This window comes from Gallus gallus, chromosome 8 (genome assembly GCF_016699485.2).
Source record: "Gallus gallus isolate bGalGal1 chromosome 8, bGalGal1.mat.broiler.GRCg7b, whole genome shotgun sequence".
NCBI lineage: Eukaryota > Metazoa > Chordata > Aves > Galliformes > Phasianidae > Gallus > Gallus gallus.
Genome location: NC_052539.1, coordinates 26324714 through 26351072, shown reverse-complemented (window position 1 = coordinate 26351072; position 26359 = coordinate 26324714). Strand labels below are relative to the sequence as shown.

The 26359-nt window shown below is 37.5% G+C and overlaps 1 protein-coding gene and 1 non-coding gene across 4 annotated transcripts in view; one reads left to right on the top strand and one right to left on the bottom strand.

Annotated features, from left to right (window-relative positions):
* Positions 1 to 574: 574 nt before the first annotated feature.
* On the bottom strand, positions 575 to 26227 carry HOOK1 (hook microtubule tethering protein 1). Of its 3 annotated transcripts, none has more exons than XR_005861822.2 (23): positions 26035 to 26227; positions 22214 to 22299; positions 20755 to 20827; positions 20374 to 20424; positions 19226 to 19358; positions 18293 to 18360; positions 17021 to 17083; positions 15971 to 16054; positions 13030 to 13196; positions 12509 to 12649; positions 10743 to 10944; positions 10095 to 10205; positions 9839 to 9926; positions 9694 to 9754; positions 8988 to 9128; positions 8281 to 8368; positions 7767 to 7801; positions 7114 to 7196; positions 6606 to 6706; positions 6194 to 6295; positions 5074 to 5142; positions 4796 to 4904; positions 3986 to 4165 (listed from the first exon to the last, which is right to left on the bottom strand). XR_005861822.2 is itself a non-coding variant. In XM_040704684.2 (23 exons), exons 1-22 carry the CDS (start codon positions 26083 to 26085, stop codon positions 4869 to 4871), a joined length of 2034 nt encoding a protein of 677 aa, XP_040560618.1. In that variant the 5' UTR covers positions 26086 to 26227; the 3' UTR covers positions 3986 to 4165; positions 4835 to 4868. The 3 variants fall into 3 exon arrangements, 2 of the variants coding, with proteins under 2 accessions (NP_001006542.2, XP_040560618.1); XM_040704684.2 differs by having other exon boundaries at positions 4835 to 4904; NM_001006542.2 differs by lacking the exon at positions 4796 to 4904 and having other exon boundaries at positions 575 to 4165.
* LOC100859636 overlaps positions 25936 to 26359 on the top strand; it is a 58327-nt gene continuing 57903 nt past the window's right edge. The window contains exon 1 of the transcript XR_005861971.2: positions 25936 to 26232. This is a non-coding gene — a transcript (RING finger protein 170-like). The remainder of the gene's footprint in view (positions 26233 to 26359) is intronic.

Here is a 26359-nt window from a genome sequence, read left to right as displayed (position 1 = left end):
CACGGGGCTACCTCCACCAGCTCAAAGTCCCATCTGCACAAGATAGTCCCCAGCTCCCCTCCTCATGGATAACAGACCAAGGTAATAAAGTGATTGCTTACATGTCAGGCTGCTCAGGCCAAGGATTAGGATACAGACAAGCTCTGTGGTAAAAACAGGTCAGAAACTAGGCTCTTCCCTCCTGCTGATCTTCACTCTGGAGTCTTCTTCTCCAAATAATAATGAGCCAAGAACTGTCATCTTAGGTGTGGCTGAGGAGAGCATGCAGAGAGCTGAGCTTCTTTCAGTAGCAAAAAGCAATTACTTAAGAGCTAATTTCTAGAAGCTTTGAACCTTTCCACTTCATCTGCCCAGTTCTCAGATGATTGCTAGAGGCAATCAGCTGGACAAGGAAGCAGAACTTAAAGCAGGAATGAACTGGGAAGGGCATCACACCTCCAATTTTTTGCTGCAAGACAACAATATCCCGTAAAGTAATATATGATACAGTGTGAATGAAACAGCACGCAGAATTATTTCATACGTTGCCTAGAAGGTAACATTAAGGGCATAACTGAAAAAAGACACCAATGAATAAATTTTAAAAATCTTTATGTGAATATAAAAGAATCATTTCCAAAGAAATAAAACAAAAAGAAGTTTAAAAATTAGTGCAACTTTTCAAGTTCTATGCAATACAGTGTTTACATTTGTTTTCAACTGACAATGTAGACACTGATACAACAGGAAATCTTACCTCTAGCTGGACTAATGGGGGAAAAGGAAAAAAGCAAGGAAGCCTTAAGAAAGTTATTTTACTAGACATGATCAACTCAAACAATTATTTTCATTTTCTAATTTCTAGACTATGGCTACTTAAATAAAACATTGGTATTGCTTATATTTTTTACTTTCAAGTAAGTGTATATTGTAGAAAATAGAATACCTATATACATATATATTTAATGAAGAAAAAACTGTTGGGTGAAAAATCTATTTTTAGTGACTGTTTCTTAATCCACTACAATACAGTTGTTCTAAAAATCATCTTCTCAAAACTGCTGCCTCATCCATCTTGAGCAAAAGAACCTAATAGCCCTAGATTTGTATTATTGCTACAAAACACTTCTCTTCCATCGTGGTTATCTTCTTAGATCTTATATAAAAGAAAATTATGAATTAAATGATATGTCATGAAAACTTACTTTTGCTTTGTCGGATTCATACTACCCGTTTTACCAGAAACCAACCAGAATTACTAATAGTGCTGATTAAATTCAGCAGTACTCCACAGTGTCACCTCACATGAATCTGTTCCGAACTGTGAAATCTGGAAACGCACACTGCATCAAAGAGCATTGGATTTATGTTGTTCTGCTGTTATGTGGCACGTGAAACGTAGCTACAGCACAGCAGTTCTACTGGTAGCTTTTGTTTGATGTTGTTAACATTAGAACAATACTTTTGTTCCTTTTTGCACACCCAGATGAGGTGTAGTGAATACAACAGTATGGCTTAAATTCAAATAATTATTTCTGTGCATCACTTCCTCATTCACAGAGCATAAATGAAGTTTAACCAGTTACAAAACATCCACTGTTCTGCAGGTTCCCAAAATCCTGAAGAAACACTACATAGATTGTATTTACCCATATAAGTTTTAAGTTTGAAAAAAAGCCAACTAAGTAAAATTTTCTTCAAATACCTGAACATTTTAAATTTTTGCATCCTCAATAGGGTTACTGGAGACCACTCCTACTCTGAAAAAGGCTTATTCCCATCTGTAATTAGCTATTTAAATTTTTCATTGCTGCTTAGAAGGCAAGCTTCTAATTAAATAAAAAGGAGGTTCTTGGTCATTTTTTGGCCCCAGGGTCCGCAGTTTTGAGAAGTATATAGAGATATTTGCTCCAAGGCTTTCACTATTCAGCACCCGATACGACTACTGACACAGCTCTACTACCGTGAGAAACACCGCATGTACCAAGCCTATTAACTAGATGAATACTTGAAGGAAGTCCATCAAAGTTTTCATGCTGAAAAGAACAAAAGTTAAGAGACTCATTCCACACCATCAACAAGAGGTTCATATTTCACCAGAACACACTGAAGTACCAGGCTTTAGGAAATGTAAGCATTCTGCTAACGCTTACTCTCATGTTCTACTGCTCACCACCATCTCCCACACCACTAACAGATTAAACACACAATTGTACCTTAAGAATACAAGAAACAAAACCATCACTGCCTCAGTAAAAGACTTCAAAACTCAAGAGGTAGTCAAAGAAGCACAGATTCCTGAAGAACACAAACTGACAGACACAGTTGTTCAAAAGCAGTTTGTAAAAGCAGCTCATATAACCCCACCTTTCAGATGAATCTTGCTTTTAAATAATAACTTGTATAGATATAAGTTTCACAAGAAGAAATCTTTATGCAATGCTTATGTCTATAAGATTGTAAGTCATCTATGCTATTAAGAAGCAATGCTTACTAAGTATTAAAAATGAGAAGTTTCCTTTTCTCTAGCATTGCATACAATGCCCAAGAAAGCAGAAGGGAAGGAAGATTGGGGAGGGAAAAAACAAAGAAAAAGCCATACTGAGGGGCGTACAAAATGCAAGACTACTCAAAATTCACAACTCAAACCATACTCAAAGTAGAAACTTCAATTCTGCAAAGCAAAGCTGAACCCAGCTCTCAAATAAAAGATGGCCTTAGTGGTGAAGTTACTACATGCTTTCATTGATGCCTATGGTTGAGATTCATGTTAGATTACAGACAGGTGCAGCAACCTCATATGCAGACAGTTAGGTGCATTCATTTAAAGGATTGCTGTTATTTTATGTTATATAACCAGTTACAATGAGTTTGTTCTAGACAGTTTGCAAAAAAAAGTGAACATAAATTTCTTAAAAGTACAGTTCACAAAAAAATAGAACACTTTTTCAATAAAAGGACACACGTTTGGAGAAAGGTAGCAACTTCCCCGGCTCAAGTGTCAGATATCAATCCTGACTTTTTTCCCCTCAGTCCTTGCTGCCAAGGATTAGCAAAGCAGCCTTTCACTCACCTGCATAGCAGTTAGTTCAGAATAATTGCAGTGAAACTACATTTAAAACTGAAGAAAAATAATTTCTATTCCTAAGGTTGTATAAATAGCTGGAAATAAGGGTTTCTTCCTACACCATCACCACCTGCACAATGGTCCCCTCATCCCCCCCCCCCCCACACATCTCACAAATGCAGTGCACAGGTACTCCAGACTTTTAAAACATAGCCCAGACTTGAGTTAATACAATAGCTCAATAGCTCTTTTTTTTTTTTTTCTTAAACAGGAAAAAAGACAGCTTATTTGGCTTTGGTGAATTCAACATCTTAAAGATAGGATTTCCTTAGTGTATATAAGCACTAACTTGATCTTTATTTAAATAGTCTGCATAATTGTGTCTCTGACTTGAGATGACAAAGCCTGCCTCCTGTTATACAGGTCAACTAGTAATGCAATTTTAAAATTTTATTTTTAAATAAATGCAAATATTTTCTTGCTTCTAAAATTGCATTTTATATTATATAAGAAGTATTTTTAAAGTATTTAAAACTTTTTAAAGTATTTTTTAAACTTCATTTTAGAAGAGGCCAGCAAAAATGTCAAATATTGCCAGTTTCTTGAAGTATATTTTTGCATAACATCTTTCTATTACGAAAGTCAACTCTCTAGCCCTAATACATTGATTAGTTTTAAATATATAGTGCCAATTTTTATATTTACAATATATCTTCAAGGCAAATATAAATCTTAAGTTGTGCTTGTAGATACATACTGTAGTTATTAAATCTACTTCTACCGTGCTACCTTCTAGATACCACTGATCAAGTTAATCAAGTTAAGTTCTTGATAAATTCTGATGCTGAATTCACAGATGCCCACCACTGTAACATCATCTTTCACCAAACAATTGAAGTGGAAGCTATAGAACATTTAAGGACACTTTAGCATGTAAGCTTCCCTCATGGTCCTTATGGTTTAATCAGATGTTGCACTTGGTACTTTAACAGGAAGATTCCTTCTAGTATTGGTGACATGGCGCTGTTGAGCTAGGAAGGAACGTCCTGGGCCATCCCTGCAGGCACCACCACTGCCAAGCAGTCTAGCTTCCATCCCTAATTTCTGGAGCGTTAGGCTCTGCAAATAAGATAACACTTATTACACACAGCAAACAAAAAAAAAACTAGTCATCTTTCACACACATAGTTAATATGCACAAATAATTGCTTTTACTGTACTTCTTGTAAAACCTTGTGGTGCCATAAAAGGTATGAACCAATGCAAAAGAAAATAAGATTCATTCATCACAGAATATGTTAGTTTACTGTAAAGTTGTTACTTTAGTAAGCAAGATGTTTAACTTTGCTTTCATTGTTTGATTTCCCTTCCCAGTAATTATGAAACTCTATACGTTGTTTCAAATTAAAATCAACTTCCTCTAGTCCTTTTCACAGCAATTAAGATTTAACACTGCAACACTGCTTTAGTATGACTCTAGCTTAATTTCACAAATGTCTTGCTAAAGACTACAGATCTGAAGCACGAGTCTGAAAGTCTTTGGAATCATGGACTCTCTTTGCCTAAAGTTATGTGAGAAGTGACTATTGAGCATTAAAGAATTTGGTTTGACAAATCCAGGTGGAAGCTTAGTTGACTATTTAAACAATTTCCCTTTCTATTACTATTCGGAACATTGATGCTGGTATTTTCCAAGTTAACTCAAGACTGGAAATTCTAGCCAGGACTCATTAAACTTTGCATTCTTGCCTGCAGTCAGGATTAGAAAGCAGAAGAGAGCGATCTCACTTCAAACTTGGGGTCTCAGGCTCCTCTCCTTTCCTTAGTTCAATGTTTTTAGGCATGAGGCCATGCTAACCTGCAAGTTGGATATTTCAGACAAGTAGCTAAATTATTGGCTTTCTGTCCTAAGCATCACTTTATACTGAATATCAAAAACAAAACAAAAATGTAATATTTCATTGCCACATTTTGCAACGTGTACTTTTAAGATTTCTAAAATATTGACAAATGATCTTTTGACCCACCTTGTTATACCATGCAGTTACAATTAAATTTTCCTCATAATCACGTAACTTAGCAAGTTTGTATTCAGCCTGGAAAGAGAGATTGGAGAAGAGGATCTCAATTAAAACACAGAAATAATCAGCATAAATTTACTGCAGCCCAGTGAGGGAAATAAGTTATGCAGTAGAAAAGCTTAAGCATGTAAAGTAACTAGAAGGTGTGCAGATGTAAATAAAGTTGTTTCCTTAAGCAAGGCAGAGAAACCTGAGACACTGACTACCTCATGTAGCAACTAACCTTTATGTAGAAGTTGCACTTCAATTTAGAAAGTTATTTTCAAACTAGAAAAAAAAAAAAAGTATGAAAGTGTATTGCAAAGTCTAGAAATTGTCTGGAAGTCTTTTTGCACTTTAAAGTGAAAAAGACTTAAAGACAAGAACATAACTTGGCAGAATATTCTTGTCACATTACTGAATTTCTATTCTCTATGTACGTTTAATTACTAGTTTGTTCGTGTAAAAGAAATTTGAGGCCACAACATCTGTTAAGCTAGACCTCTAGGCCTACTAACTCGTAGTGATGAATTTTGTATTTGCTCAAATAACTCTTCTAACTCATCCCATAAATATCGTTACGGAAATGAATGCAGCATTTCCCAGTTTTTCTTTGTCCTTGGACTGCTGCCAACGCTCCTTCCAGAGAAGCACAGCTAATGAAATTTTACCAAATTAGCCTGTTTTACTCTTCAGTACAGTTTCAAGCACTCCAGTTGATGAAACCACTGATATCATGGGTCTACTGAACCTGTCATTGCCCTAACATCTACTCAGTCAACACAAACTGAATTTCATTACTACCGAAAAAGATCAGACTCTGCAGCTCTGTACAAGTTACTATGTGGCAGCAAACTCATTACTCTTGTGCAATATTTCACTTAAAACTTCTTAAAAGTTTTTAGAAATATTCCAAATTTGTGTTTCAGATGTACAAGGAAAGACACTGCTAAAAATCTATAGGTCTAACAGTCTGTGCAGCTCCTAAATAAAAGGAACATTAAAGGGTACTGGATCATGAGTAACTTAAGTGTCTAACAGCAGAACACATTAATAGAAGTTACTTTTAAGTATATATAGATTTTACCTCCAATGCTTCAATTTTTTTGTCTCTCTCTGTTATCTGTTTTCTAAGCAACATAATTTCTGCTGATGCTGGATTCAGCTTGGGGTCCAAGGTTTTTATCACCTATAAAAGGCAAAATAAATGCATTACATATCAGCTTTGCACCTCATTTGCTCACAGGAGAAATACAAAAACAGACTGAGCACAAGTTGGGCAATGAGGATGAGAACCAAGCTATTGTTTTCTTAACCCAGTATGAAATAGGATATTAAAAGTTACTAAAGAATGACTAATGCATCTCACGGTTCAGGCTGAACTATATACTCTCATACATTTCTGACTGGAATCAAGTAATCAAGGGCAGGAGAGGTTTGGGAACAGGACAAATCAATATATTCAACAATTTGTGTATCTTCAGAAATATGCCACTCACATTTCTTGCTTTCTCAAGGTACATTTTATATCTTTCTTCCATTGCTTTCATGTCCTCATCTTTTTTTCGCAAAGCTGCTTCCAGCTCCCCAATCTTCTGGGCTATTTGTAGAAAACATGAACAATGACAACCAAAACAAAAATAGACATGGTACTTAAAACCTGCCTCCCCCCCCAGGAACTTTTTAGCTACTATACAGTTTCCTATCATAAGGTCCCCTCTGACTCTGAACTCCCATTTTGCAGGGTATCATTCAACAAAAGTAATGCCTCAACCAGCCTCTGCCTCCGTGTGCAAAACAAGCAAACAAACAAAAAAGCTCCTCCAAAACCAAAACACCCCAAGTGATTGTTTTTTTCTTCTCTGTTTTGCATTTCAAATCTACCCTCAAGAAGGAAGCCTTATCCAGACTAGTATCTCATAGTCCAGAGACTATGCAAACCACTTCAGAAGAAACAACATAGATCCACAGAGAGGAAAATAAAACAGACAAAAAAAACCCACTTACGGTTCTGACTAACATCAGGCTGTAGTTCTGCAAGAGCAGCCTCTTTCTTCTGTAATTCATCATGAACTTCACTCAGTTTTTCCCTACAAACGAAAGAATTAAGCTTAATTCTATGCATGATTTCATGCACAGTTCTAAGATACAGCAGTTGCAAGTTAATTGTAGGAAATGTTTAAGCAACAATTTTAAACTCTGGTGATTCTTTTGAGCTTAAATTTAAGTATGCATTTTTGCAGAGCAATACAAGCTGTAACTGAGATTCAGTGTAAAAGTTACTTAAGGGTAGAAGCAAGAAGGAAAGTGAACAACAAAAAAAACCTCTCTAGCACCTCCTTAGAATGAACTGCATTTGCTGAAAGGATGGATACATTTCAGAATAATTAAATGCATTTTGAGTTGAGCAAGAGTGATGTTTACAAGTGTTACAGAATCAGAACCATTAAATTACCGCTGGTGGAGAAGAGATGGTTAAGTGGATACCACTGTAACAAGATTCTCAAGACCAGAACATAAGGACTCAAATGCTAATACTTAAAACAGTGACTCAGAAAAAAACACAAGACATCACTGTGACGACTTGGGCAGTTTACATGGTACAAGAATCAAATTATTTGGCATAACTGAGTTACAGTGGATGCATGCATGTTACTTACATATGTGCTGCCAATTTCTGCTTCAGGTTGCTAGACTACAAAGGAAAGTTAAAATTCAGTTAATTTCAATATTTCACAATGTGCAGTATTAAAAACAATCCTACGAGTGATCCTTGAAAACTTACCACATCTAAAAATTTAGATCAGCTTTAGAACCTTCATTTTTTATTTATTCCCATGACTGCATTCATATTTTTTGCACCAGATAGATACCAACTCCAGTATCTTTCTTTCTTTGAAGTTATCCTTCTCATCACAGCACCACTTAAGCATAAAACTAGAGACTTACAGAAGTGAAGTAAAAGGCAGAGGAGTTACAACTTCTTAAATGGGGAGGAAAAAAAAGGAAAAAAAAAGCATCTAGCTGGGATCCTGCTTTTTTAGTATCTGTCAACACCGAACACTGAAAAAGAAGAGGTACATCTAAACAGTATTTGATGCTGCACTGGAGGATTTTAAACAAGAACTGCTAAGTCATATTCATCAGGGTCAAGAAAGCTGAGCTTTCACTTACTCCTTCTGTCTTGGAACCTTGCTCCTGTAAAGTCTTCTGCAGATCTTCAATCTGCTGTTGTAACTCTCCAATACGCTCCTTGTTTAGCCTTTTAGGTAGAAAAGCCAAGAAAAGACAGTTAATATCATCTAAACAGATCACAGTACAGTGAGATTTTTCTTCCTGCCTGGATGATAATTTTGCAGAGGGTTTACCTAGCAGGATTTAAGCCACCAATAAAGTGATTCCAAATTATTTTAGTATGACTTAAAGTTCTGCTGAAACAAACATCTGGCAGCTCTATTAAACATTTTATAATGATTGAACTGGAACCATTTTAAGGTTTAAGTAAACTTAACTGCTCCTAAATTATCATGTCCTACAAAACTGCTTTCAGCATTTGTTAACTAACAGAAAAATTCAAACCATACCCCAGCATCATTTGCTTGCAGCTTTAGAAATCATGTTCACATCCATTCCACCAACAATCAGAGCTAAGAGTATTCAACAGACAACAGTTTCTTCATACTAAGCCAGACTCAGAGCTGCCAAATTTTACATCATATTTAAGATTTCTATGTTGCTTGTTATCCCTTCCTGTTTGTTTCACACTGGTGAAATTAAATGGGCAACTGGCTGCCAGCACAGTGCTGTGCTACAGATGCCTGCCACTCTGAAGGACCAGAAACCGCATCTTGCTATATTTTAGATGCTGTTTCACCCATCACCTTTTTTCGGTTTCTAGTTCATTTACTGTCCACTGCTTTTGCTCCAGCTGTTTCTGGAGTTCCGTAATACGTTCATTTTCTGATCCTTCCTGTTGCAGTAGAAGCATCTTATTTTCATGCTGAAGCTGAATAAACATTTCTCTGAAAAAACAAACAAACAAAAAAAAAAAAAAACAAGAAAAAACCTAAGAACAAAACAGTCATCATTGATTAAGAAAAAAAAAGAGATAATATTCCCATTCACCTTAAGTTGAACACAAGTTCTCCTGAAGAATATAGATAGGGTAATAATTCAATTTTGGATGGAAAGGTAACTTAAAATTCTCAAACATCACAAAAGGATTTTCTTGAGATGAGCCAAGTTGTAAATTATGTAAGTCCAAGCTCAAATTATTTGTGTCTTTATGCTTCACTCTGCCAGACCTGCAAAGTAACCAGAGCTAGCAACTCTCTACTCTATGTTAGCTGCTGCTTATTTTTGTGTATTACATCTAGAAAACTGCTATGTTTTTAAGAAAGAATGCAAATCAGTTATAGTATGGGGAAATCATTAGTAACAACTACATGAAGGGGTCTTTGTAAACATGAGGGATGCAAATCAAGAAGTGGGTGAAAAGGCCCTGAAAATACTGAGCTTTCATGGAGACAATTAATGTTACGCACCATCCACAAAAATCATAAAACAAACTCAACCTTTATGTCTTACCTATATTCCACAGGCAAAAGCTCAGCAGCAAGATTATCATGGCTTTTAATGCGAGATGCATCTGAAATTGCATGGGAAGTTCAGTTTAATAAACATACAAAAACCACTGATTATGAGAGAAAAGGCTCTGAAGATAAAGCAGTACCTGTTCGACTCAGATGATCCTGTTGCATCTGTGAATACCGGAGCTCTTCATTAGTCTCTTTCAATGCATCACACTGTATTACCAGTCTCTAAGCACAGAAATTTGAGATAGAAGCAATTAATACTGCAACACTGTAAGCCCAAGTAACATTAATAAGGTTTTTTTAAAAATATATTTTTCTTTTACAGAGGTATGTGCACACAGACTCATTTAACACACTAATTTTCATTAGCTGTTCAAATAAGCTCACACTTACCTCTTTTTCTTTGACTAAAGCTTCATGTTTTTCTTCAAGTCGTTTCATTTCAAATGCTAACTTATCAGCTCTTTTAGATTCTTCAGACAGCTTGTTATGAAGCTCCTGGACCTTTTTATTAAGAGATTACATTTAACATACAAATATGTGTGCAACACTTAGAATTATGTTAGAGCCTTCATCCTATGCTATGATCATAAACATAAATTTTACTCTTTAAAATAAATTTTCCTGACATTAAGAACATTATATACAAGTGGTGATCTCAGTAGCAGCTGAAGAGTTTCTCACAATACAAGTTACCTCAATTAAAGTAAAGGAGAAAAAACCCCAAATAATGGACAACCAACCAATCAAGAAGGAAGCTACAGTTAAGATTGTTAATACAGTTGTTTTTCTCTGTTTTTTAAAGGTGAAGAGTTGTAAGAGGTCTAAGGAGATAATACAGGGTAAGTCCATGGCCTGTCAAATTAATGTTGATGTTGTCATCCACAAGAGGTAGCCATCATTTTTGAATATTCAAGTCCATGGCATTTTAGATTAAGCTACTTTTTTGGTTTTTCTTTCGTCATTGAAACAAAAATATTTTCATTTAGGTAAGAGTATCTGAAGAAAAAAATAACATCTTTAGTATAAGTGCAGCCCTACCTGTCTTTTGTAGGTTTCTAATTGGGCACGGGCTGCATTGGCTTTCCTTAGTTCATCTTCCAGACTGACTGTATTGTGCATGTACATCATGTTAGTTTCCTGCAGAGATTTGACTTGTCTTCGGAAGTCGTTCAGATCCTGCAGCTTTTTACGATACACTTCAACAGTTGATTCCAGCTTACTTGCTTTGTCTGCAGTAGCTCTTAAAGGATAAACAGGAATTAGAAGACAGACTGCGCTTTCAAAGATTAAATAAATCAGATCCTTCTTACATGCACATTCAAGCTATTTTCAAAGGAAGATTCAACATACTTCAGAGCAGAGTTAAATCTTGCAGCTTTGTTTTTAATTGCAAACTTGCCCTTATGTGCAAAGATTGTTTATAAAAAGTGTAATCACCACAGGGCTTATGTTGCACTAAGTCAATCCTATGCCAGAAGTACGAGCAGAGTTTAGTGTATCAACTATCTCTAAGAAATTCTGCAGAGTGTAATGTAAATGCACTACAACATCCTGTGCTACATATTCACCTCAAAGTTCTGGTAACTGGAAAGGACAAAAATGCAGATATCCTCACTACAGGAATACTGTGAGAACAACCATTAGCAGATATGACCAAGGATTGCCAGCTGACCATTAACAAAATTTAATATCCACCTCATATCACTAGAAGCTAGTGCAAGGAAGTTACACAAGAAAATCTATAGTTAAGATTTGTTTCTGATGTTATTTAAGAACTACCATAACGTAAACACCTGAAATAATTTTTTTCCATGTTTTATTCATATTATGGCCATTACTTCTGGCATGAGAAAAAAACTGAGCACGGACTTTTTCCTGCGGCAACACGGCATTCCCCAGTTTTCCCTTTTCTTTGCTGGGACATTAATGCTACTAGAGAGACTTGAGATAACACTTGAGGATAAGTACCAAACCACTGAGGAAGGCTGATACATTGTTTCATGATGCTACTGCCCTGCTGTTACTCTTTCTCCTGGTAACTTCTTGCATCAGTATGTTAAGAGGATTTGCCGGCCCATTCAAGTACCTGATGTAACATGGCAACTAAGGAAATCGGTCCAGTGGCTGAACCAGACTCCACAGGCAACTGCTGATTCATCTGCTTCGACACTCGGCTGGCTGGATGTGAGGGCTGTGAAATACTAAGGGTACCCCCAACACTTATATGCTTGCATATATATGTGATGTTTATGGTAGGCCTTTATGGCATTACAGTTGACATAGTAGTTGAACCTGATTATCTTGAAGATTCTTCCAACATAAATGCTTCTATGATTCTCTATTTTAGAAATAGCAGTATCAAGTAGTGAACCTAATTCTAGCCTAGAATTCAGATATCAAAAGTTATGTCAAAGTTGTACGAGCACACATGCTTTCCTACATCAGAAAAGGCAGGCTCTTGCCAACACAAATGTCCACCTTTAGTAATATACACGTATGTACCCCTACAAAAATATCTTATTTCTTCCAGAGCTTAAGCTTCCTTCCATCCCACATGAACAGCAATTTCCATATTCATACAACTTTTCTTTACAGAAGAACTCTATGTTGCTGTTCTTATACAAACGAGAGAAGCTACGCATGTAAGCTTGCTCTTCATTTCAGCTTTAATAAAGAGCCCTTTTCCAACCTGCACTTTGTACCTTGTTTGGGCAAGACCTATCCACAGACAGAAAAATTCTCAAGAAATACAAAGCTTTGGGTTTAATCATTAAATCCTACTAATGTGGAACAGAATTATATACCTAAGAATATCATTTTCATCTTTCAACGCTCTAGATTCTTCGGCCAAAGAGGTTAGTTCGTTGTTTCTATGTTGTAGTTCAATCAGTTGTTTTTCTAGATCTTCACAATGGACACGATAATCATCTTTGGCAGCCTCAAGCCTACCACATCAAAAACAGGAAATCTGTTAAGAACATATCACATATTTTGCTTATAATGTTCCATTTAGTACTAGAACTATTAAAAATAAAATTTTAAAAATGAAATCTATTGATTTAAGAAACCAGAAAATGGTACAGTAAGCACGAAACATTTTAATGTCTATTTTTTAACCCACAATGGATTATATTACATATTGTAGATTTATTATATTTGTTATTATTTCAGGGAATCATATGACAAATTAAAATGCTTTTTTTTAATAGCTTTTATACCAAAAGAAATTAAGATGGAAAATTCTTAAAGACTACCAGAAATTCTCAGGATATATTTGACATGACAAGAAAGGCTCTTTTGAAAGAAAAATAAAACGGTTTCATACCTGAAGTTTTCTTCTTGAAGTTGTTCTAGCTGCAACTGCGCATGAAAATACTTCTTAGCTACCACGGTATTTGGATCATCAAGAGAGTCATCTAATTGCTCCAGCCTGTCATTCAGAATCTCATTTTCTGACACCAAGCTGTTTTTTTCATCCTGAAGGGCAGCCACCTAGTACAGATAAAACAGCATCAACATTGTAAGACCTGTCCAATTGGAAAGAATTAAAACAAGACAGCAGCATGTCACCAAATTAGTTTATGAGAAAGGCTGAGTGTTTAGAAACTTTAGAATGTAATATACATAGCATACAGATGTTTAGTGTTTGAAAGTTGTGAAGCACTAAAGGAAAAGTATCTCTAAAAAAGAAACTTTTGTAACTGAAACCATGGAAAAGGCGTACAATGTGATATGGAGAGAAACTGATTATCAGTAGAAAAGATACAATGGGCACCATACAAAAGCTGTTAAGTACTGGTGTAAAGGTACTCTCCATCTTGCTTGTCCTTAACAATAAAAGCAGGATGGCACTGGCTAGCACACTAACACAGTACTGCCGTGCGTTCAGCAGTGAATGGCTGCGCAAGAAGCGGTTTTCAAACGCCATAAGCTGGTAAGCACACACGCAAAAGAAAAAAACCTAAACTGCTTCAGATAGAGCATGCATTTTTTGCAACAATCAAACAAGTCTGAAACTGAGAGTTCACAGCTAAGCAAATGAGAATACAACACTGTACTGAAACAGTAAGTATATTAACAGCCATAAAATGGGGAAGGATTAAGAGAGTAGAACTTGTAAAGTTTTTCTAGTGAAAACTACTGTGTTAATTTTAACATCCTGTCAAACATAAGAGCATGTAGCACGTGTTAGTTAACTGGCATTTAAACAGGGACAATATGCTTTGTGGGTTATGCTTTCCTGAATCATAAAGAAAACCTACCTTTCTTATATTCTTGGAATATATCAAGGAAGACTGAGACCTTACAAGTGAATTTATTAAGAATTAGTTTAAATGAGAAGTGTCAATCATTATTATGGCTTCAATAAATAAGTTAAAAAAGCATATCATGGTGACATTATTAGATAAAACATCAGATACATATAACCTAAACAATGCAACATTAAGAAACAGCTTGTTTATGATTGTAATTTAAAAGTTAATCAAACAGATCTAAGAAACAAAACTGTATTTCCTGCAGAACTTCATTAGATGCTGGCTTTCTAGGTCCAGCCCTTTTTAAGTACCGGATAACAACTTATTGTGTACCTGCATGCACAAACACCAGTAAGTAAATAGCATATCAGCCTTACTCGGTGTAATACTTCCTGTTCAAGGTTCAGCCACTCCTTAAATCATAGAATGGCCTGGGTTGAAAAGGACCTCAAAGATCATCTAGTTTCAACACCCCTGCTATGTGCAGGGTCACCAACCACCAGATCAGGCTGCCCAGAGCCACATCCAGCCTGGTCTTGAATGCCTCCAGGGATGGGGCATCCACAATCTCCTTGGAAAACCTGTTTCAGCACGTCACCACCCTCTGAGTGAAAAACTTCCTCCTAATAAGTAACCTAAACCTCCCCTGTCTCAGTTTAAAACCATTCCCCCTTGTTCTATCACTTTCCACTCTCTTAAACAGTTGTACCCCCTCCTGTTTATACAAGTACTGGAAGGCTGCAATGAGGTCTCCCTGGAGCTTTCTCTTCTCCAAGCTAAACAAGCCCATCTCTTTCTTCATCTCTAGAGGTGAGAACTTCCAAATAGTAAATACAATGCTTTCCAAAGTTTAACAATTGTAATCTGCAAGTTCAACTTGCAATTCTCTTGCACATTTAAAATAAATTGGTTTCTCCTTCAGGGTACTACTCACAAGAACTTTCATGCCACTGCTTTTACCAAGAAGGCTTACTATTCCTTCAAGAAAAAGAAGTGAATTAATATTTTACGTCCCTAAGAATATCATCTTATATATCTACAGTTAGTAACCAGAACTCCCTTCCTATGCAGACTCTACTATTTCAGCCATTACTGCCCATAAGAAATCTAAAATTGGTCTCTGGAGTTATTTATTACTAAGGCTCATACAGCCAGTACAGCACTCTGGCTCCTACAAGAAGATGCCACACAAATGTTTGCTTTGTACGGAATCAAATATGTGATGAGCTGCTTTAACACATAAGCCTCTTTCTATTCTTAGAATGTAGCACCACAAAGCAGGAATCAGACTTAGGGCTAGAACCTTTCTGATTTTCTTTAGGAAAAAAAAAATATTAAAAATTCAAGTTCTCACTTACTGCTGTGAAGTTAACACTCCTTTCTCAAAAGAGACTCAATTAACTGCTATTACCATTAAAAACAGGAGTACATGTATTATCTTTGCAGTTAAGCAGGGTGCTAAGCAAGCAATTAGTTTCTTATTTCTATTTCCCAAAGTATTCTCCATGACCAAACTGTGCACAAGAAAGTTCAATTTTTTAGATAAATTTTATAATCTTTTATCAACTGCTTTTGAAAACAGCATAATTTTCCTATGATTAAATCTAATGACTGATTAGTAAATGAATGTTTGTTCGTTTATTTTTTTAATATAAAGATCAAAGGACTAACAGCAGCAGTGATTAAAAGCCATGGAATCTTTGTTTTGAATTTTGAATCAGATGATTCTATTATTTTGATGGCAGTTTGCTACTAGAGGTGAACATAAAGGTAGCAACGAAGCAATCTTTGGGTTAAGAGTTGCCACAGGACCTCAGCTTACACTTCCATAAGGAAAGTCATTGTATTTTCCAGTGTAGAGAATGGCTGCTTTCCCCCCCAAGAAAACACAACTAAGAAATCTCATTAAAAGTTAAATGAATATAAAATTTATTTTGATCTTCCTAATTTCTACATCTTAACAACACCACTACTACACATCAAAGAAATAAGCTGCTTACTGTTTCTTACCTGTAAATCTAGCTCTTGACATCTTTGTGCCAACTCTTCTTTTTCTGCTATTGCTTCTTGAAGATCCTCCAAAGCTTTTTTAAGCTTTTAAAGAACAAAGACAGTCAAACACTTCTAGTCTCCGAAGTGTCTCAATTGCTTAAATAAACCATTTAAAGAAGGACATTAGGCACTCACACAGGGTTAGAAATCTATACATACTGTTGGATCAGGACCTCAGTTCATTTAACTACAGTTTAAATGAGTACTGCTTGTATTAAGTCAACTATTGAAACCCAAGCATTCAAATTCAATACAACTTATGCTAAAAGCAAAACAAAAAACAAACAAAACCAGGGTAACTGTATTGTCAATTTCAACATCTATGCCTGTTAAATGCCTCCAGTCCTTTGGATCAAATATGCTCACTAAGTTGTGAGACTTATACATGTGGATCAAGTCTAGAAGTGGGATGTCTGTCTTCTTTTTCTCACCATTAAATTCATTGTCAATACAGCAACATCTTTCTAAATTCAAGCTTACTCTGGACAATCAAATATTCTTCATCTCAGAAGACAACAAAGCATTTAGCCTGATATAGCTGAGTCTTGATGTATACTTAGCTCTTCTTGCTATATGGGTTTGAATCGGCAGGTTCTACCCCATCAAGGAGGATTACCTAGCTTTCTCCATATATATTTTAAAGAAGCTTTATTAGCACAAGCCGTTTAATCAATTTCTTAGAATTGGCACTAAAAGAGAGCGTTACCTTACCATCAGGATATTGCTCTACCCTTTTTGAACCAGTACAGTTTAATCACGTCAGCTCTGACTGGAACAGACGTCAAGCAGTTCATGCAGAGAGACGACAAAAAGACCTAATTTATTGTTGACTGTTTCATTGGTGGTGGGTTTTTTTTGTTTGCTTGTTTGTTTTTGTTTTTAGAATTGTTTTTGTTTTTAGAAAGTTTTAGAATTTTTAGGAAGAGCAGTCCTCTTCATTTGAGGGAGGCCAAGATACCAACATAATGTTCAGTCTTGAACTACAACTACAAAGTATTAAGCAGTTACCTGCTGTTCCATTTCACTTGACACATCACTTGCAGAAGGACCCATTGCTTCCTTGCTCATGAGCTACAGAAAAAGGCCACAGGAAAAAAAAAAAAAAAAAGGAGGTTAATATTCTGAAAATCCACTGTCTACTGCATATCAGCTGTATTTACTATCACGTCCTTGTTGCCCTCCAATAAATAAAAACAGATTAATAATAATAATACTCATTGCTGATAAAGGATTTGAAGAAAATTTAGAGTAAGATGACAGATCCTCTCCCCCCCCCCCCCCCCCCCCTCCAACTGAAGTGCAAACAGTAACGTGTGATTGGATCAATATATTCCTCAGTCAAGTTAAAACAGTAGACCAGAAGACAGGATTTCACCCCACAAATTTAATAGTTATCATACTTCGTGTCACTGTAAGCAAACTGTCATTAAAAGCAAACAATGGGAACATTAACACAGATTTCCCTGATCTCTGATACAAAGATGCACATTGTTTGTCAGCAGTTAAAGGGCTTTACTGCTTACTCAGGAAGTACAGTATTATTTCTTGACCTCCTTCAGAAAGTTTGATTAGTCAGAAAACAACAGATTAGGTGTATGGATTCATTTCTGCAAATAGGATGGATTTTAAAACTATATAGCTCATTTAAATCAGAACATTTTAAAGTTTAATACTATCTCCATTGTTATCTTGATGAGGGTGCATTTACATGTTAATTTTTCGTCCAACATCAGTATTGTGGTTATTGACTACTTCCACATTTTGCTGAGCTTCAGTCCTGACCCTCACAAATGTGACTATGTTCTAAGCTGGATCACTGAGATGATCCAACTAAGAACATAATAAGATGGCAGTAGGAGAGAACCATGACAAAAATAGAAGAGACGCATCTGGGAGTTTGTACATCAGGAGCTGGAGTGGGCTGTCAGAACAATGCAGCCTCACAGTTACAGTCAGCACAGTCTGGATACAGGAGTATAACTGGGGAAGAAATGTCAGATCCAGATTCCAATATAATCAGCAGTTGGTGACTAGATACATTTCTTAACTTTTCTAGATACACCTCCACGGGTTGCACATTTGGACATGGGACTAAAACCAAGACTCTTTGGTTGGAGTCCCATGTCCCATGGAGTTGGAGTATCATCTTCTAATCTTCCCAGATAGTACAGATAGTACTTACATTCTTCCTTGACATTTGATTAAAGGTTTCACATAAAAAAAAATATCAACAGTTGTTCAAATTGCTCAGCTGACTGCACTAGGTTAGGAATTACTTACCTCTTGAATGGCTGTCATGACAACATGTTGAACAGACTCTTCAAGGGTCATGATATTTTGTATGTGTTCTGTGGAAAATAAGATTTGTAGTGATTTATAACAACGTTCATCTTAATGGTTTGAACAACTTGACAGCTTTTTAGAAAGATCCAGGAGAAACTGTTCTCTAAAAAGCTGCTCCTAAACAGGTAGTGCTCTTCTCACACAGAGCATTACCATTAACCAACATCACCATAATCCAATAAAACAGTAGAGAGTTATAAATTCCTAAGTGAACAAATTTATGCTATGTACAATAGAGAAAGATCAAGAAACCCATATTTCCACAGCACCTTTTCTAATACCTACCTATACAGATATACATGAATAAGCGTTTGCAAAAAGTCAAAGCCCTTGCAACTGAGTTAGTAAATCAAGTGTAACAAACAACAATTACTGCTGGTATCTTCATTTCCAATGCAATCTGACAGCTTACTTCCTATGCACTCTTTGATGCAATCATTCCACGCTACCTAGGAATCAAACCTATTCTATGAATGAAAGCATGGCAATGATTTCTTAGCCACCAGCTCTTGTGAGAGAAAACAAATAAAACTTCAGCCTCTTACAGATAAACAAAAGGTAGATTTTCATTTAATTTGTTTGAGTGGCAGCTGAGTAATATGTTTGAAGTCTTTATACATATTTTACAAAGTAGGAAGAATTCCCCCACGCACATTTCAGAGTATTCTTACCCAACCTTGAACAAAGTTTGAGTTTTATATACAAATTTCCATAGGTTTCCTGTTTTTCAGTAAATGCCAGTTTCAGATTAGGCATATGAACGCAACAGAGACTTCTTGACGCATAAGGAAGATTCTACATGCCTTCCACCTTAAAAATCACATCCTGAGGCAGTCTGCTGTTTGTTCATCAGATTAAGGCAGGGCATACCTTGTTTCCTTTCACAGTTGACCGCACAGCCTAAAATAAGCTGCATAAGCCTTCCCAGTTCAGTAGGATCTGAATTCTCAGAAATCTTATTTAAGTCCGGAATAAGTTCTTCTGAAATCTGCTGATCCAAAAACTGAAAAATAATTTAAAAGAGGAACTGGACTTGTGTTTTGGCTTACCATGAAATCATGAGTCATTTAAGAAATTTCAACAATAAAGAGGCCATTAATAAATTTGTTACGAAAAAAACTTAAGGAAGGAAAAGATTCTAAACATTAAATGCAGAGATACAGACTAAAAATACTGGTTTATGAGAGAGTACGTATTATTAGACTAAGAAATCTGAAATGGGCTTGATGAAACAGATGTTCTTAACACATTTGTTACAGGACTTCATACATGAAACAGATGTAACGCAAAGCAGTTCTAAACTCCCTCTCCTCAACTTGAGTGTGTTTTGGGGTAGGGGGTACTCAATGCAGTGCTAGCCGATGGCTTTTATGAACCTCTGTACCTAATGTCTGCCTCCAATCTAATCTAAAGTAGATGGCATTAAGATATACTGAAAACAGTCAGCAATTATTTATTGCCATCTAGTTATGCACGTTAATTAGTGTTCATTAGAATTGTTCTAGAAAGAAGACAAATTCTGAAAGTCTATTAACTGGAGTGTGTCATCTTTTATTTTTTTTTTAAATGATCATTTGCAGAAGAAAATACAACAGCAGTAATTTAAAAGATCTTATGACAGCCCTCAAACACGAGGTAATTATTTTCTTCTACCAACAATATAAAAAATATACATGTATTTTCTAAATTCCCAAAAGCCTGCAGGATTCTGTAGTTCAGCACTTCTGACATTTGCCAGGGCAGCAACAGAGAAATGGTTTCCAGATTATGCTCCAAGTCTTATCTAAATTATACATGCTTAAGTATGTGTACGTACGATACACACAAACATACCCAATTTTATATGATTACACTAATTTTATGTTCATTCAGACCTCTCATTTAACCAGATAATTACTACATACGTCCTACCCAAAAAGCCCTTCAAACACACTACTTAGCCAAGGTGAAAGAGGAAAAAAAGCCCTAAGTGAAAGAGAAAAACATGTTTATTGATTAGAACAATCAGAATTCCATACCTCATGATAGTAGTCCATAATTCCTTGCAGTATTTTCTTCAGATTACTGGACTATTTGTTGTACATGAAAGATAAGGTTACAGGCTTTTATTAATCTATTATTTAACTGCAGTGAAATTAATAATTTTACAATCGAATGTTTATAAAGCAGTTGTGGAAGTGGACCACAATGACAGAGGAAGAGAAATATCACAACAGAAAATCCCCATGCACCAATTCCAGAAGGCACTCAAACTATTAATAAAGAGTTCAAGGACATTCAAAGTAACCTCAACAAGCCCGAGCTTAATTCTGATCTGTATGTTTTTAACTGCCAGGCAGGCTCAGGAGAGACACCATATCCATATTCACAAAACTTTTATTAATCAGAGTTTTTAATACCTTTATCCTCCAGTTGTCACCAACATCTTCTTTAATGCGATTTAGCCAAGATGCATCAAACCAAGCAACATCTCTGAAATGAAATTAAATGATTGAAGCATTAATAAGCACACATGCAAATAAATAAGGCACCAGATTCTCAGCATTAAATCCTCATGATGTTTAACTAGGGTCTCTAATGAAGCATGAACTCCTGGAGACTGCATGTTATACTCATGTCACAGGAAATTTCCATCCTCCTGGCTGAATTAAGATAGCATCCTCCTGGGCAGAAAGAATTTCTGTACATGTTTGAGCCATCTAGACCTGGAAACACAAGTAGGCAAAGGCCTGTGTCACACTGTTAATATACCTACCAAAGCAGTCACAGTTCTGGACAAAACTGTCATCGTTTGGAAAGTGCTGTCATTAAATTTGCTACCTACTTTTGTACATTTGGACCTTTCACAGCATTCACTACAATTAGTCAAAGGCACTTATCAAGAAAAAAAAAATAGACATTTTATCTACTTACATTCTATGGTAGTTCTTTTTTGTTTATTTTCTATCTCTGGTTACCCTGGACTGAACTACATTCACTTCACCAGCATGAATGAGTTGTTGAGGGAGGAGTTTATACACCTTAAGCTGCAAACAGTTACAATCGCAGCATATCTAACTATATCTCAACTTTTACACAGTATTGTTTATCCACTGATATCAAAGCTCCTAATAAAAGACAGTTATTATTCCCACTTACTATCCACTAACTTGCTTGTAAATAAAAATTGCCCAGGGCCTCAACAAGCCTAGCACCACAAACACACAGTAAGCCAGTGTTCTGGCCATTATGATACATTGCTGCTACAGATCTTTGCCTGTAGGAGTGCTGATTATTTCTTATTCTCTGACCCTGACATGGCTGTCTGACTGACACACTAGTTTAGCAATAGTGGCATCCTGCAGGGACACTCAGCTAAGCACCAGTGAGTTACAGCGACAAGCAGAGCTTGTTAACACACACAGCAAGAGATGCTGCAAAGTGACCCTCAGCAAACCTTCACGAGGCAATCCCATGCCAATTTTTGTAGACCTCAGGAAAAGGGCGAGCTGTCTTTACATAATACACTTTTAGATCTTTAAAAAGAAACCTTTTTAGGTTGACAAGTAATTTCTTAATAATCAAAAATATAATTTGTGCAAGAAAAGATAATTCAGACTTCTCCTTTATTATTAAAATCACCACCAAAACCAAAACTGCAGTAATAACTAGTTTCAATAAACGCCTCATTTGAGAATCTCTCTCAAATCAGAGATTTGATCTCAAATCACAAAAAAAGGAGACTTCAAGTTTGAAAATCAGTGTGTCACCTGCTCTGAATTTATAGCTATACAATAAACCTCTGGGTGGGAAAGAGGCTTAAATACACATGCCTCAAGAAATTAAATACCTGTCCTTTGAACTTATATATCAACTTACATTTGATGAAGCACCTGAGCCATGGCAACACCATTGGTCAAGTCCTGAACATTTCTGCAAGGTGCGGCAGTATTGAACGTCTGCAACTAGAAGAGTAAAAAACAGTATATTTCTTAGTCAGCAGACAGAAGGACACAACATTAGTTACCGTTCTCCTTTTCCTCTTTGAGAAAATGTCTTTTTATTATGGGCAGCCTAAAATCTTTTTTGAATGACGTAGATTTTAACTCAATTATCAAACACTCATCCACCCCTCAGATTATATTGGAACACTTAATTCTGGGCACATATTGCCTCAAGAAAAATTGGCATCAAACAGGAATGTGGTTGGATGCAAGTAACCTCCTCTACATATTTTTACCTAAAGATTAAGCTACAAAGCCCCGGTTTTCACTCTTCACCTCTATTAGAAAACCAGATTACAGATGAAAGTTCATTATAGGAAGTTTACCAATCTATACGAATTATTCAATCTAATCCTTGCATTCTAGCTACTGCTTCTAGGCACAAGTATAAATACAGTCCCTTTGTGCTAGGACTACACAAACAAGATTCAGCTCCCATCCTGACCATTGAAATTTAACAGCTGAACTCAAAGAAAGAACAAGTTCAACACTTCTACATTGTTACAGAGCACTGCAACAGGTATTTGCCTATCAGACTGCTATACACACAGTAACCAAGTATCCCATCTATCTGAGGTACCATCTATAATACCAGTATCACACATCCTCAGGATGCTCTTTTGTCAGGCTACCTACCAAGCTCTGCATGCAGTACTAACAGTTTCAAGCTATAAAGCCTTAAAACAGAGGTACCCAGGTCCTCAAGTCACACCACAGTCGGCAAAAAAGTTTCTAAAACTTAAGCCCAGAGGGGTGGGAAACAAACAAACACAGTTCTTTTTTCATTTACTTTTCAATTTCAAAAGTCTTCTTAAAACCCTGTATTAGAGTGAGCAAGAAGTCAGTAATCCCTTACAGGTTACATAAAAGATTAAGCAGAACACAAACCGAAGCAGCAGTGATTGACAACACTGCTTTCTAATAGCATAGCAGCTTTCATGTCAACACAGGAGCAGACACAGAAGCTCACATCAAGACTCAGCACGCCAGAATTCAGGGGTTTATGGCACGATACTTCAGTGCTGCCTTTGGATACACACCCTTGTAAACCAAATAAATCGGCAAGCAAGGGTAACAGGTTCCGTCATTTTAGTTCTACAACCAAGGTCACCTGATGCAAAAGCTGAGCAAATAGCTTTGGAAAACCTTGCGGTGTGTAGCTGCTGGTATCTAGCAGAATAAAACAGCTCATTAGGATTAAGCAAAAAGCAAGACAGCGAGTGTTAGTTTCTCTGCACATTTGAAAGTTTTATAAGAGTCTACAAACAAAATGATAGTAGAGGTATTAATTATGCATTCTCCAAACCCCACGCCAATGCAGTCATTTCCTCTGAGTGTTTTTTTCTGTATTTACAAAACCAACAAAGTTTGGGAGCACAGGGAGGAGGCTGGTAGAAGCAGCTGGAGATTTTTGGTCTGCAGCAGTACTGATTTTTTCAAATTTGATTAGTTTTTCTAAATATAGCTTCAAGGACACACTGCTACTCAAGCTAAAGACCATTTCAGGAGTCTAGCTTAAACAACCACCCCATTTACTGCTACATCAGGAGCAGATATCTTTCTCACAGGCATACACTATGACTACACACAGGACTAAGTCACAGGGACATCAACATTACAAATGCTGCCAGTGCCATAACGCACTGAAGTAAAAGCACACATGTTGTAGAAGAAGTCTTCTGGCTCCATGCTGCCATACCAGAACTAGGAAGGATGACTTAGTCCCACCAGATTCTCAAACTCCTTCCTTTTAGAGACACTTTTAAAACAGCTTTCCTCATGCATCTTCTGATTTGCATACGTAAAGCTTTGGATTATGCTCTCTCAAACCAGATATCTAAAAGACACTCAAAGAAGATCATAACCAAGCAGAAGCAACATTTTCCTGTAAACAAACCAGTTCAGTAGGTTCTCATACCAGTGACTGAAAAAAGCACTGAAGTTTTGTCAGTGACTTCTGTACAAGCAAGATCAAACCTTTGCTGTTACATGATTTTTATTAAGCTTTGGACACAAAAAGATTTAATTCACGTCTCACACTTGTCACCTGCACCTCATTTCACATACTTCAGCTCTGATTTTATATGAGGAGTGCTAATGCAAAATGAGCTATGGGGGGAAAAGTGACTCTAAGGTACTCTGTACTTCCAATCCCCACATGCATTCCCCATTCACTTTCATCCCCCTTTCATTAAATTAACAGTGACTACAGATGACACACACCAAAACACACATACACTATAACACTGCAGCATACACACATACACATATATATTTAAAGGCCATTGTGCACATATGCCTCACATTTGCATAGTGCCTCACAAATGCCTTAAAGGCATTATTGTTCTCTGGCCATACCCCTACAGAGGATCTGTTATGCAGAAGTGATCCATATGTAGGGAGGTTTATCTTAACACTGCTCCAGTGAAAACAGCAGAAAACTCTGAGATGCATAGTACCAGAAGATATGCAAGCAACTTTTACTAAAGAAAACACCTGTTATAATAGCACCTAAACACCAAAGATTCTGCTGCATCCCCAGCCCTACTGATAGAGCTCTTACCATCATAGAATGGCCTGGGTTGAAAAGGACCACAGTGATCATCTCATTTCCACCCCCCTGCTATGTGCAGGGTCACCAACCACCAGACCAGGCTGCCCAGAGCCACATCCAGCCTGGCCTTGAATGCCTCCAGGGATGGGGCATCCACTCCTACCCAGAGTTGACTTCACATGCAGGAATCAGTTTATCTTCTTCACTTAGAATACTGTTTCTGCAGCAGGCTTGTGAGCTCAATCTTAACACGTATTACTCCAGTTAATTTTTCTTAGAAACTCATGCACCTCCCTTGTGTAGTTTACAAAAAAATGTAATGGAGTTGCATTAATATCATCAAGATGTGAAGTTCAATGACACCCACGTTACAGAACCAACAGGCAACACTTGTAGGCCCTCTTTCATCTCTGGGCAATGAATGTTTCCAACATTCCTTCATTCCTCTTTCCCAGGTTCAGAAGACCGATTTCTCTCCACCCATTGCTCAGCCTGCTATGAAGATCAGGTTGAAAGCACTTTGCAAGCCTATCTTTGATCATTACTAGTTTCTAATAACTGGTAAAACAGGTCAGAGAAACGAGGTGTTAGATCTGAAAGCACACACACGGCAAAGCATGTGCTAGGTGCCGAGTGGGAACACAGAGCTGGGTGCTCATTTACTCAGCACAACTCTTCCAGTTTAAGGCTCCTTCACGTTGCTTCAGGATTCCCTTTCAGACCCAGCCTGCACTCAGAGCTGGGTATTGCGGCCATACTAAACAATTAAGCATAAAAGAAACTCGGAAACAACAAACTGAACGAAGCTCTGGGGTTTCTGCTCCTGATGATTATTACTGTTAATTACAGAGCGGTTTCTGCACTGAAGAACCACTGCTCGGGCCCACAGGACATTCACCAGACCGCCTCCACAGGACTATTTCTGCCAGGACGCTTTCCCGTCGCGAAGCACCGTTTCATGACGCAGGCCCGGTTCTCACAGCCCGGACGTCCCCCGCCCCATTCCTCACAGCGCCTCAGCCCCCGGCCCGCCCCCCGTCACCGCGGCAACGGCGCGAGCACAACAGGTGCCCGCGCGGCCCTGACGGAACGGCTCCTCCGCGCCACGGGCGCACGTAGGAGGGCCCTCCCGCGCCACTCACCCACAGGATGAGGCTGTCACAGAGCAGCGGGTCCGCCGCCTTCCCCTCCATGGCGTCAGCCTCCTGTCGGTGCCCGCCGCCTCCGCTCAGGGCGGCTGCGTAAGCATCCGATGCGCGGAGCGCGCTTACGGCGGGAACCACGCGCAGCTGACGTGACAGCGCCCACCACGCGCCCACCTCCGCGCGGAAGGAGGAACGGTACTCTCCGCACGTACACGTCAGCACCCGCCCCTGCCTTCAAACGCCGGGAGTGGCAGAGGGCGCCACCAATCAGCGGGCAGGGCTGCCGCTGCTCACGCCAATCACAGAGGAGTATTCGTGTGGG

What these genes read in the sequence shown, in the direction of transcription:
- HOOK1 (NM_001006542.2), bottom strand. Translation starts at nt 26,085, where the DNA reads ATGGAGGGGAAGGCGGCGGACCCGCTGCTCTGTGACAGCCTCATCCTG. An exon ending in CAACTGTGAAAGGAAACAAG is followed by an intron (nt 18,361 to 19,225) that starts GTATGCCCTGCC and finishes TATTTTCCACAG; the next exon opens with AACACATACAAAATATCATG. An exon ending in TAGAAACCTACAAAAGACAG is followed by an intron (nt 10,206 to 10,742) that starts GTAGGGCTGCAC and finishes CTTAATAAAAAG; the next exon opens with GTCCAGGAGCTTCATAACAA.